The sequence below is a fragment of the Aplidium turbinatum genome, chromosome 4, assembly GCF_918807975.1.
Source record: "Aplidium turbinatum chromosome 4, kaAplTurb1.1, whole genome shotgun sequence".
NCBI lineage: Eukaryota > Metazoa > Chordata > Ascidiacea > Aplousobranchia > Polyclinidae > Aplidium > Aplidium turbinatum.
The window spans coordinates 4,569,693-4,583,751 of record NC_137475.1 but is presented as its reverse complement, the minus strand read 5'-3'; the positions used below and the strand labels follow the sequence as shown (position 1 = coordinate 4,583,751).

The 14,059-nt window shown below is 44.1% G+C and overlaps 1 protein-coding gene across 1 annotated transcript; it reads left to right on the top strand.

Moving 5' to 3' along the window:
* The first annotated feature begins 7,438 nt into the window (after positions 1–7,438).
* Positions 7,439–8,500, top strand: LOC145768844 (protein FAM200B-like). Its single transcript, XM_082580450.1, has 2 exons — positions 7,439–7,446; positions 7,945–8,500. Exons 1-2 carry the CDS (start codon positions 7,439–7,441, stop codon positions 8,498–8,500), a joined length of 564 nt encoding a protein of 187 aa, XP_082436576.1.
* Positions 8,501–14,059: the final 5,559 nt, after the last annotated feature.

The window sequence follows — 14,059 nt, the reverse complement described above, 5'->3', positions numbered from 1 at the left end:
TTTTTTTACCTATTTTGACAATAAATGTCACAATATGCAGCAATTAGGGTAAACTCATTGCAATAGCGTCTCTTTCAACAAAGAAACAGTCTCATAACTCGTATAACTTACTTTAAATCAGACTATATGTCTGGTATAGACCCATTTTTTCATTGCAATTGTTGTATTTCCAGACGTTTAATATAAAATAAACAATAATAATTGTAGCGATAGCCAACCAAGTGAAAAAACCATTTACCTCTTGTTACTTACTCCTTCAGTGTATAAAAGCAACGCAATATATAGTAAGAAACGCAAAACAATCAACTAAGGAACGTGGTACAGAACGCTCAATTGATTACACGCGCAGTGCGGTGGTAATCAATTCCAACGTCTGTACCAGAAAACGCTGAACTGTGATTATGTAGTGACGCTGGTCACGAGTTACATATATTCAACGTAAATAAAATGACGACTATAACACCTCCCCCGATAATTTTTATACACAAAGAAAAATATAAACAAGACACCGAATTAAACAATAACTCTCAAAGTCCGAAACGGGCCGGAGGTCTTTGGCGACGGCTCGACCTTCGTGGGTTGTGTGGCCCGAATTCCGGTACAGTCGGTGTGTCGTCCGAATCCGTTCGAGCTGAGGTGGAGACAGCGGAGGAGTCGACTGTTGGTGCAGGAGTTTCTCCCGGCTCCTGGTCCTCCGATGATGCATAGCGAGGTTGCAGTTGGTCCATATGGCGCCTCCACGTCGGACCATGTGGCAGCAGACGTACCAGGAAGATTCGGCTACCCTGTCGCTTAATCACCTCGGCTGGAACCCAACGAGGACCCTGGCTCCGTCGTGGAGTGAATGATAGCGCGTAACAGGGATCTCCCGGTTTGAAATGTCGTTTTGTAACTTCAGAGGCGTCCGTGTTGTGAGGGTTTTGTCGGGGTACCACTTGAGACGGTGTGGGGAGAAGCGTGTCGATCTTGGTGCGAATCTGACGATTGTTGAGTAATTGGCTTGGAGAGTAGCCACTCGGAGTAGGCGTACGTCGATACTGCTGTAGGAATTCCAAGACGGCTTGTTTCGGAGGCAGGGAAGATTTGCGAAGTGCTTGCTTGAACGTACGTACGAGGCGCTCCGCCGCTCCATTGGTTTCCGGATGGTAAGGGGCACCCGTGATGTGTGCCATACCCCTCTCCTTACAGAAAGTTTGGAATTCTGTGGATTTAAAAGTAGTAGCATTATCGGTAACTACAGTATGGGGATAGCCGAAATGAGCAAAATCTTCTTCTAGCAGGTTGATAGTAGCTGTTGAAGATAAGGAAGTAGTAGCATGAATACAAGGGTATTTAGAAAAAGCATCAATGCTGAGTAACCAATGGTAACCCATGAATTCTACCGCATGATCTATGTGTAAGCGACTCCACGGTGCTTCTGGAACCGTCCATGATTGGACCTGGGTTTTAGATTGCGGTTGATGTTCGCCACAGGTACTGCACTTGTGACAAAGTTCCGCGATGTCTCGATCGATGTTTGGCCAGTAGACGGACGTCCTTGCCAACTGCTTCATTCTCTCAATGCCGAAATGTCCTTCATGAAGCAACTGAAGGACGGAAGGACGAAGTTTGGAAGGGATGACCACTCTGGAACCGTAAAGTAGACATCCGTAACAAGTAGAAAGAGAGTCTGCGTACTTACGGAACGGTTCGACCGGGTCTTGTGGAGAAGACTTGGCCGGCCATCCTTCATGAATGAAACGCATTACCGTGGAAATGATAGGATCTTTAGAAGATTCTTTACGCAGTGAGGCGGCATTTGGGGTCTGGACCTGCAAATCCAAAGCATCGATAGCACAGACGATATCAATGTCATCCGCACTTTCCTCTTCATCGAAGACTTTATCCCCTCCTGCTGGTAAGCGACTCAAAGCATCAGCGTTTTGATGATCCTTTGTCTTCCTGTACTCAATAGTGTATGTAAATTGCGACAAAAAGAGTGCCCAACGAGCCAAACGATTTGCTGCCAAAGAAGGTGTCGATTTGGTCGGGCCAAAAAGACTAAGCAATGGTTTATGATCTGTGACCAAAATGAATGATCTACCAAAAAGATATTGATAGAATTGCTTTAGCGCAAAAATTATCGACAAAGCCTCTTTCTGAATTTGACTATAGTTTCTCTGCGAGGCTGTTAATACTTTTGAAACGTTTGCTATAGGCCGTTCTGTGCCATCTGGGTAACGGTGAAACAAAGTAGCACCGTTGCCCACACTAGAAGCATCACATGCGATACCTACCGGAAGTGAAGCATTGAAATGTGTAAGAACCTCATCAGTAGAAAGATAATGCTTCAGCTGAACAAAAGAGTTTTCCTCTTGTTTTCCCCATCTCCAAGGAATGTCCTTTTTCGTGAGATGGTATAGTGGTTCTGCTACTGTAGAAGCGTTCAACGGTAGAAACTTCGAATAAAATTGTAAGGAACCTAAAAACGAACGAAGAAAAGATACGTCAGTGGGGGCAGACATCTCCAGTACGGCGTTTACCTTGGGACCTTTGGAGATGCCCTGCCTGGACAAAATGTGTCCGAGATACTCTACCTGAGGTTGTGCAAACTTACACTTGTCTTTCCTACACCTCAGGCATTTTGAGTGAAGTCGATCGAGGAGCCGTCTAAGATTCTGGAGATGCTCCTCAGCAGTAGTGCCACTGACAAGAATGTCGTCTAGGTAGACTGCGACCCCTGAAAGGTCGGCTGTAAGGTCGTCCATGATCTTCTGAAAATAACCTGGAGCAGAAGATATGCCAAAAGGTAAAACATTTTGTAAAAGTACGCCACGGTGAGTGCTTAATGCGAGTCGTTTTCGACTGTCAGGACCAAGTCGAATCTGATTGTAGGCATCAGCCAAGTCTATCTTGCTGAAACCATACCCACCACCCAACTTTTGCATTAAGTCTTCTGGTAAGGGTAACGGGTGACGATGGGTCTCCAGGGAAGGGTTCACCGTGACTGAATAATCGCCACAAATGCGTAACTTGGCCTTCGCTTCTGAAGAGTTTGAAGGCTTACGGACTGGAACAACCGGTGTGCCCCAATCGCAAAACTGAACTGGTGTCCATACACCACGTGCAATGCCCGAATCATAGGCTTGTGCTAAGTCCTCCTTTAGCGCGAAAGGTACAGGCCTAGGTTTGAGAAAAACAGGTTTAGCATCAGATTTAAAATCTATGTCTAGTTCATAATCTCGTAAGCACCCGAGTTCAGGCTTAAAAATATCTTTGAACTCGTCACATAAGAGGGAGCATGCTTTCTCCAGACTCTTATCAGGCTTGTCGTATGACTGGATACTCTGTAAAGTAGAATAGTTAGACAGAAGGAATTTATCGATAGAAATTCCTAAAGACGAAATTGCATCACGACCTAGCAAGTTCAGTCCTTTGACTGTCGTGACTACAAAAGGAATATTATCTGACCTTCCCGTGGAAGGACAAGTTACCTGGGTCGTGAAAGAACCCGTGATTGGCACTAGATGCTTGGTAGCAGATTGGAACTGCGACACTGGTGCTTGCAATTGAGATGCGCCTACCCGAGTCCAGACGTCGTTGGAAAGGAAATTTCCATTTGTAGCAGTGTCCAGTTCTAAGTGTGTGGTTACCGAATTAATGAAGATCGGTACTTCCAACTTTGAATTTCGAGGTTTTCTGCAAGAACTAGAGAGCATGTTAATTTCCTCGATACAATTTACCTTAGAAGGTTGAACTGTCTAGCTTTCTTACGACAAACACTCTGTAAGTGTCCCGTAATATTGCAGAAATGGCAAGTGGCTGTCTTAAACCTACAGTCATTGGCGTTGTGGTTGGAATTACCACAGCGATAGCATTCTTTATTTTTAGAAGTAAAGAAAGTACCTGTAAGTTGCCTAGTTTTTGGAGGTTTGCTGATGGCCCTTACTTTCGCAACTGGTACTGGTGGAGTGCCGTAAACAGTTTCTTTGGCCACCTTGGCTGCCTCTTCGGTTTCTGATGCAACCTCCACCGCACGTTTGAAAGTAAGTTCATCAGCTCTGATTTTGAATAACGCCTTAAGCACCGCCTCGTTACCTATTGAACAAATAAAACGAGTACGTAAAGCTTCGTCCAATGGATTTGAAATGGACGAGAAGTCACAGGTGGCAGCTGCCTGGCGTATGCGGATGGCTAGTTCTTGAGCTGTTTCACCGGGCTTGCGCTTCATTTCGCTCCAGAAACGGAATCGCTCCCTCACGATGAAGCGTTTTGGGTCGAATTGTTGAGCCATGTAATTTGTAATTTCCGTCATGGTGAGATCGTTGACTTCTTTTGGGTTTGTTTCCTGCGCAGCCAAATTTGTTAACATTTTGTAGATTGTAGGTGATTGATTGGTGAGAAAAACCTGCGGCATTTTGTCTTGTGCGACTGAATGTGCTGCTACAAAGGTGTTAAACCTCTTCCAATAGTCTGCCCACAATTCAGTGGTGGCATCGAACGTTACGAATTTAGGTAAAGATACCTGCTGTTGTATTGTTGTTGGTTGTGGTCTTGAAGTTTGGGCTCGTATTTCTCGTAGTTGTTCAAGGTGGCGCTTTTCTTGGTTGGCAATTTGATCTTGATGACGTTGTTCTTGTTCTCGTTGACGTTCTTCTTGTCTGGCAATTTGTTCCTTCGTCTGGAGTTCTTGGTTGGCAATTTGTTGTTGCAGGACTTCGATCAGCTTCTCCAGCAAGCTCCCACTTTCGCACGTAAGCAGGCTCGGATTTAGGAGGGGCAGTTGCCAAGATCGACACGCTTCTCCATGTTTCTAAAATCCTGTAGAAATTCTGTAAAGATCCTGCCGACGACGCCAGATAAATGTCTGTTGTATTTCCAGACGTTTAATATAAAATAAACAATAATAATTGTGGCAATAGCCAACCAAGTGAGAAAACCATTTACCTCTTGTTACTTACTCCTTCAGTGTATAAAAGCAACGCAATATATAGTAAGAAACGCAAAACAATCAACTAAGGAACGTGGTACAGAACGCTCAATTGATTACACGCGCAGTGCGGTAGTAATCAATTCCAACGTCTGTACCAGAAAACGCTGAACTGTGATTATGTAGTGACGCTGGTCACGAGTTACATATATTCAACGTAAATAAAATGACGACTATAACAGCAATTTTGTAGATCCCAAGTTTCAACACACGAGCCATAAAGATTTCTCACTGTCTCAAATAGTAGTAACAGTGTCCTATGGTTGGCACATCTCAAGTATTGCCTGTAATTTGGTCGAGCCAGTTGTTAAATGCAGTACCACACTCGTGTACAGTTTCGAAGCCACCTGGGATTTTGGTTAATGGGCATGTTGGGACCAGGTGGTCAGTGTCCTGTTTTTCTACTTAACAAAGGCACTTTTGACCAGCACTCCACACCTTTTCCAGTACAACGTCAAGAGGTTGTTCCAGTTGATGTGCATTTGGTGCAAACTTGATGAAAATCACACAAGCGGTTCTCGAGTTATAAGTGAAGTAACCTTAGCCACTAGGTGGCTTCATAGATAAAGAGCAATAGAAAAATGGCAACATCTCAAGAACCGCTCAACATATTTGCATAATTTTTAGCTCTACCCCATGTTTTCTGGGGTGAGCTATCTGTTTATGAACATTAAAACAAGTTTTGGCGACTACTTTTTCAGATGAATAGAAAATAACCTCTTGTCGTTACGCACCAATAAAATCATGATGCGTAACTTCAAAAAAAAATTTTTTTTAATTGGGTAGAGGAAAGATTGATAAAAAGTTTGGCAAAAGCAGTGTAGTGCTAAAGTCCCAACTTTTAGCCCAAATCATATTTAAATGTAATAAAAGATGGAAACATTTTGATGTTTTTTATTTTCCCTGAAGAGGTTCAATACTCCTTTATGATGTCATAGTCATGTTTGTTTTTCCTTAATCACACCATTGTGCTATCATAAACATTTTTAAAGGAAGTATGGTTGCACTTATCCATCCAAATTGAACTACTGTAGTTTTCAGGACTTTGAGACTTTAGCAATTTTCTGTTTTTGCCAAACTTTTCATCAATCTTTCCTCTACCCAATAAAAAAAAATTAAAGTTACGCATCATGGTTTTATTGGTGCGTAACGACAAGAGGTCAATTCTCACTCCTTTTTACTCCAGCGTAGTTCCCAAACAAAATAAGTTTTCATCTTTGATGTTTGTTTTGTATCTTTATCCTGCATTGCGGAAATATGGGTAAAACTTTATTCTTGTCAGGAAAAGTATTATGAAGCATTTATTCACCATGTGAACACTGAGCAGTGCTGAAAAACTACACTAAAGGAACAATTTCTTCATTCATGGTTGGTAGTTACTAGCAATAGTCAACATGGGTGGTGGGCATTTGAAAGGAACATTAACCTAAACCTTTTCTGACAAATGCACTTACTTTTGACAGCTAAAAATATCAGTGATAAGATCTCTTGCATTATGTCACAAATGATCTGCAGGAAGCATCAATGACAAAGTGTCTAAGACCTTACAACACACGAAAAGAATACTTCTGTTTCAACATTTATAAAGCATATACATCGTTGTTAAGCTATCAGTTAAAAACATGTTTAAACAAGCTATTGGCAATAGCTTGCATTAGTAAATTACCACAAACAAGGTACAGTAATGTGTGTTCTGAATACTGCCATCTTGTTTTTCCAAATTTCGTCAACCCATTGAGTGTGTACAAGAATAACCAGTAGGCCTACCGGTATACTAACATCGTAGGCTACCTTCCATAAAGGGCACTTCCATAAAAGGAAAAAGAAATTAACTCATCTACATTATGTCATGTATCAAATTGCATTAATTCAATGTTTGTCAGGTCTACTGCCACAAACATGCCTGAGAATGAAGAAGAAAGTGAAACAACGTAGGCTATAGGGCTATGCAAAAAACATATGCTGCGGCCAAGCACACACACTGGGGAATTTCAGCACACCAATAAAACCAATTTTACTAGTTTAATGCTTTTCAAGAGCACTATAATGAAACTAAGCTGCAAATTGTAAAAAATTTGCAACTTTTCCAGAAAAATATGAAAAAACAACAAAAAAACAAAAAACGCGTGTTTTTTTTGGCCCAAGTTTTTTTTGAAAAAAAACACGTTTTTTAAAAAAAAAAACGGTTCGTTTTTTTTGCATTTACAACTCTAATCATAAGGTTCATTTTAAGATCGGAAAGTAAGTCAGATTTGATCTCTGATGACCTTGAGAGGTCAATAATCTAAATTACAGTTTTCACAAATCACAATACTGGTGCAGTTTGTTTGTCTCGAAAGTTATTTATAAGGCTATAAAAGCTTGAGGCTATAAAAGCTTGAAGTACAGTGAGGCCAGGCGGGGCCTCAGATACATGAATAGTACATATCGGCAATGAAATACAGACGAATTATCCATATTGCCGCATAAATGTCGAGGTGAGTCATCGCAGCTAACAGTCTCCCGAACATGCACATAATGCAGTTCAGTGCAGCCTTGGTGCACTTACAGCGGTCGGTACACACCTTCTTGCAGTTGCAGTGGATCAGTTCTTGGCAAGATTTTGATGCCTCTAGTGTCGTCCAAAGAGGCTGTCACCCAGAAGCCTCCTTTGTCCAGCCCCAGCAGGCCCGTAGCCAACCGGGGGCCAGGGGGAGGCCTCGCGCCCTCGCCCCTCCTGGCAAAATCCCAACATTCTCGAGCAACAGCTACAATTATAATGATTATTATAAATTATAATGATTAGCAGATATTGCTAAATTTGGATCTAGCACTGCCGTTTGTGAGTGTGGATTTTCAGTGTTAACAAGGGTTGACGCTCCCACTAGACCAGCGGTTCTTAAACTGGGGGGCGCGCCCCCCTTGGGGGGCGCGAAAGGTTCACAAGGGGGGCGCGAGCGATGTCAAACTATGTGACTAAGTGGATTTATTGCCAGGATAAAGCAAAAAAGTCCCAATGTCATTGGATCTCACTGCGTGATTCACCGTGAGGCTCTGGCCTCCAGGACTCTACCAGCTGCAATGAAAGATAAGCTTACAGTAATCATACGAGCCGTCAACTTCGTCAAAACCAGTGCCGTCAATACGAGACTGTTTACCAAGCTGTGCAAGGATATGGATTCGAACCATAAGACTCTCCTCTTCCATACATCTGTTCGTTGGTTATCGAAAGGTAATCAGTTAGCCCGCGTGTATGAAATGAGAGATGAACTGATGCTATTTTTGGAAGCTCATGGGAAGCAAGATCTCCTTCTGCCATTTTCATCAGAGAAGTTTCAGCTGGAGTTGGCATACCTCGTGGACATTTTCGAGGCCCTCAATAACTTAAATCTGCTCTTGCAGGGCAGAAATACTAACCGGATTAATAGCTATGATTCCATTCGAGCATTTGTGGCAAAGCTAGGGTTGTGGCACAAAGTTGGGGTTGTGTCGAATACAAATAGGAAATGCAGCTTCATTTACCAACCTAGATACTCATCATCATCATCATAATCCATCGTCGGTTTGTTCCCCACTAGTGGGGGTGGCCGATTGTTTCCGCGCAGCAATTGTTTTAATCCCTTTTCTCCATTTCACCCTGTCCCTTGCATCTTCCTCCTTCAGTCCGACTTTTTTAAATTCATCCTTCACTTGTTGTTTCCACGTTCTTCTTGGACGACCGCGTTTCCTCTTCCCATCCACCTTTAGATCTGGCGCCTTTCTAAGAAAACTTCCTTCCTCCCTCCTTATCACATGTCCATACTATCTTACTCCATTTGCCCTTGCCAGTTGGTCTATGGTCTCTCTCATCTCTAGCATATCCAACAATTCTTCAGTACTTGCACTTGATACTGCACTTGACAAAAAGCAACTTGAACTGGAAGGTGAGCTTAAGGCTGAAGTGGAGGCTCACCTTCAGCTTTTGAAACAAGAATTCGAACGCTATTTCCCAGACTTGGGTGACACCGACCTTCCAGAATGGAAGATGACAAGAAATTCCTTTCGTGCTAACGAGGACATTCTTCCCGACGGTTTACAAGAGGAGTTCTTGGAAATAAAGTGTAACTCCACTGCAAAAGACGATTATGAAGCAATGCCACTAGCTGATTTTTGGGTTAAATATTTGCACATATACAAGGGAGTGAATGGACAAAATACTGAAATCTAATTCAATCTCTCTAAACACTAGAATAAGAGTTTTACATGTGTACATTTGGTCAGATCTGCTATATGGCTGTGAATCCTGGACTGTATGCCCGAAGATAGAGAAGAAGATCAACAGTGCTGAAATTTGGTTCATTCGTAGAATGATGGGAATTAACTGGATGGATAAAATCACTAACGAAGAAGTGTGGAGACGCTCTGGGTGCACCCCTGGCGTCCTCATCACAACTATCAAAAAAAGGCAAATGACATTTATCGGGCATGTCTACCGCAAACGCGGAATTGAACACTCGGCAATGATGGGGCGACTTTCTGGTCAGAGACACCAAGGGCGTCCACATTTGGAAATCTTCAAAAATCTTTCAACATGGACAAACTAAAATTTTGAAAACCTAATTAGAAGTATGGACAATCGATCGTTGTGGAGACTCACGGTAGCCGACGCCTTATTCAGGCATGGCCGATGATGATGATACAAGGGAGTGGGTAGCGTGGCGATACGCACACTTCTTCCGTTTTCATCCACTTATCTGTGCGAAAGTGGCTTTTCTACAATTTTAAACATAAAAACAAAACATCGAAACAAACTTATTGATTGTGAAGCCGATCTGAAGTGTGCATTATCAGCTACAAAGCCTCGAATTAAACTTTTGGTTTCCGAAAAACAATTACATCCCTCACATTGATGAAAGCTAAATATGAATTCCTGTAGTCATTACACTTTAATGTTTTCTAATTTTGTAGTTTGGTGGGGCGCAAGTTTGGATGGCACGTCAAAGAGGGGCGCGGCTCAAAAAGTTTAAGAACCCCTGCACTAGACGGAGCATGTTACAACCAAAACAGGCAAACTTGGTGCTTATGACCTTTGAACATTCTGTATCGAAATCTATCAATTTAGACTTGTTTGTGAGACGGTTTGCCTCCAAACATCCGCGACTGCAATTGCAATAGACTAGCTCACGCAATGGCGTAGCCAAGGGGAGGGGGGGTTTGGGAGTTACAACGCCCTCCTTTGGCACACGTGTGACGTCACGATATTGAAAATGATGCTTTTAGTCTCTATGTCTGTAAAACAAAGTTTGCCTAATTTTAAACGAAACTGCACTAAAAGAGCGAGTTTTGCCAATACCAAATACAGTATTCAAATATCTCAGCCAAGAATTAGCAACAAGAAAACACAGAGACTTAGCTTTATTACCGAAAAATACCCAAGAAAACATGATCTTATCCTTTTGCTATGCCACCGGACAGCACCATTTTACAGTAACATTCATACCCAAATTTTTGTTGAAAATGCTCTCAGAATGCACCAAATTCAAAGTAATTTTTCAAATTTTTTTTGGGGGGCCCCCAGACCCCCGCCGCTGGGTGTTTCGCCCGCCGGCCGTCAAAACCTCTCCTTTCAAACTTCCTGGCTACGCTACTGACCTACGCACTCGTGATTTAACTAGCAGATAAAATAAGAGACCAGTGTTGGTCTTAACACTAATCTGATATATTGCAATTTTTGTGGATACCGTTATTTAAGAGGTTAAAATGCCTAAACCATTTAAAAGTTTTGGCCCCCCCTAAGAAAAAGTTGGCCCCCCCTTGCTCTGCGGTCTGGCTACGGCCCTAAGCCCCAGTCAGATGGGCTCGAAAACTTGGGATTCAGGACCAGAATTTGGTTCCAGCAGTTGGCCTGGAAAGATGCCCGCTTGATGTGTTGCTGGAGTTCTTCCTGCGTAGGAGGGATTTTTCTAGAGCTCTCGACTTGTGTGCGAAGAGCTGTTTCCTAGCGTCGTTCACTTCCATGATGTCGCTGGTGCAGTCATACATCAGCACAACGAAGCGCTTCAGCAGTGACATTGACTTCTCACTGACATCACTTCGCACGCGTAGTAGTTCTTCGAAGGCATCAGTCACCCCTGGGAAAACTGTCCAAATCTCCCAGGCAGTCTTCTTCCCTCTGCCAGCGAATGCAGACACAGTGTCCCATCCTGTGAGAGCGTGAAAGACCGGGAGAGTAGCACATTGTCTGGGGTTCATGGCGAAAGCCAAGCGATGAACAGCTATGTACCGGAAGCTGGACCCAGTACCAAGGGCTATCCACAGCTCCTTAGGGTTAATGTGGTTGAAGGAAGCCACAGCCAGTACTACACCATCAGTATCTACAGTGCGTATGGTCATTTTCCTCATCCCCTTTTGGACAGAATCTTCTACTTGTAGAAGCATGCGTGTATCCGCCTCCTCCTGAGAATATGGGGAGAGGATGGTCAATTCGGACTCGGAAGGAGAGCACAAGACATCAGTTCCACAGGTCGAATACATTTCCTTGCCATCAAATATTGGAAGACGAATGGTCTCTCGTGACAAGAAACCAAAGAGTTCAGTCTTGTTTTGCTCAACACGAATGAAGTCCTTCCAGTTCTTAAGCATAGCGGTAAAGGGAGCCACTCTTTTCCTGATACCCTTACCCCTCTTCTGTCTGGTCATGCCCTTCAGGCTGTCAGGTAGATATACATCCCTTTGGCTCCAATGCGCAGTTCGCCTCCTGTTGAAAATGAAGACGGAGCTGCCTGGTTCTCATGGGAGAAGAACTGGTCAAGATCCCCGTCACGTGATTGACATGCAATATACAGCCTCGAGAAGAGATAGAGTCACTCTTCACTGCTGCGAGTTGTATCTGCTGCTTTGACTGCGTCTTGGTCTGTGGCCGACTGAAGAGCGGCAACTTGTTCGTGGTCAGTGCGTCTGCAACTGGCTTCATGCATAGTTCCAGTCTTTCTTTAACAAACATTGTATATTGCTTTTCACCAAGGGATTCAATCTTCCTCACAGTTTCTGCCACTGGGGTTTTCACGATGTCCCTCATGTCAAGGACCAGTAAATCTTGAGAGTTCTCTAGAAAGGGATTCCCCATCTCTTGAAACACTTCCATAAGTGCCCATACATCCTTCACAAAGGCTGTCTGTACTCCAGATGTCTGGTCATGGTGAAGATGCCTGATGTCGTCATGTCCTCTCTTGGCCTGCTCTTTAAAGTCTGTAACGATCGTGACTATTTCTGGCCTTTCCACCATCCAGCGCCTGAGTGCTCCAGGGTTTCCTGTCAGTCCAATAGCTCCACCAGACTCTTGACTATAGCGTTGTTCTGCTTATGACATTGGTCGATCGCCATGGCAGAGAACTCGTCGTCGTCGTCGTGTGAGCGTCTGGGGCCGATGGTCTATCCTTTTACCACTCCAGATTCACGATGTTCCCGGACTACACTGGAAGGCTACTAGAGAGCAGCCAGTCTTTGGTTTCATCATCCATGACACGCAGACCTTCCACTCCGTTAGGTGGCTTGGTAGCCTACAGTCATTGATGATGTGGTCTGCGGTCTGTTCCTTGGCACCACATTCACAGGAGGAGGAAGAGGCCATTCCCAATTGGGGCATGGTTGAGCGGAAAAGTCCGACGCTCGTACGGAGACGGTTGAGGCGCACCCAAGCCTGTCGTGGTAGTGTTAGACCGATGGGGCGTGTGTCGGCGTCGGGGATGAACGAATAGAGTCTGGTGGCGGTTGACTTCCATTCAGAACTCCATTTATGGTCCGCCCAAGCAGCCACAGAGATGTCTTGTACATTAGCTTCGTTGATAAGAAGTTGAGCGGCTGGCACGAATGGGTGTCTTGATTTCAGTCGACGGGGGTGCTCGTTTTGGAGAGCGAAGATCTTGTGATGGAGGAGGTGGTTAGGCTCCAGTGCCCGTCGACCGAGGGACAGAGTGATGGCTTCTTCGCGACAAAGCTCAGCGGGAACTTATTGCTGGTCTTATGTAGCCTACCACAAAGTTTCCATACTTGAATTCTGCAAGGACATTTTGTTTTGTTTGTTTGTTTATCTTTATCCTGCATTGCGGGAAAGCTGACTTGAGCGCTATGCATCGGTGTACGCCTTCCGACGTCCACCTGACCCACGCTGCAGCCGACGGCAATGTCAGTTTCCGGTTGTCTACTCTACTTATGACTTAAATTTGGTACTACCCATTAATCGAAATCGATCACTGGGTAGAGGCAATTATTGTAAAGTTTCTTGCCCAGAGAAATCTGGGTGCTTGTCAATGGGTGCTTGTCAATGACTGGGTGCTTGTCAATGACTGGGTGCTTGTCAATGAGGATTATCATATCACGGACGTGTATAGAAAGCCACCTGGAATAGTGGATGTGATCTAAGGCGATATCCAGGGGAAACATAGGGGGACATCTAGGGCATGATCTGTGTCAGGGATTGCACATAGAGCTCAAAGTTTCTTTCACGAAGCGATCGGATGTACACCAGCAAGAGAACCTCTACTAACAGCTTCTTGAGCTAGTAGTCGAAGTGCACAATTGCTATTGCTTGCTGTGTGCACCACTTCTCAAAGATCTCATCATCTGGCTGAGTGCTGTTGCCATCATGCGGTGTGCAGTCCCTACTGTACGCCTGCTTGAGTAGTGTGTGGAGGGTTGCAGCAGTGACTTGGTCTGCATGGCGAGTTTTGGTAACATGACTGGCTCTAATAAAGTAATCTACAGTGCCCGAGCTGACAATGTTGGCTTGTACCAGACACCTATTCTTCTATGGATTGCTTCTCTAGAGCTGACATCACTGTCCTCAACCACCAATACTCTTCGTGTACAGCGGCTTTTACAGTCAGAAGGTCGAAAGGTCTTGCCGGACGTTGTACAGCGTGTGCACGAGCAGTGAAGTGCTTCGTCTTCATGGCAACGGGTGACACACTTATATACATAGCCGTAGGAGATGGGGGGGCAGGGGGGGCGGTCGCTCCCCCGCTGAAAAAAAAACACCGCGAATTTGGGCAAAAATCTGCACTTATTTGGGCAAATCAATCTTATCGTGATGTTTCGATATTTTATCAGTTTAGAAAGTTTACGTAATTGTTA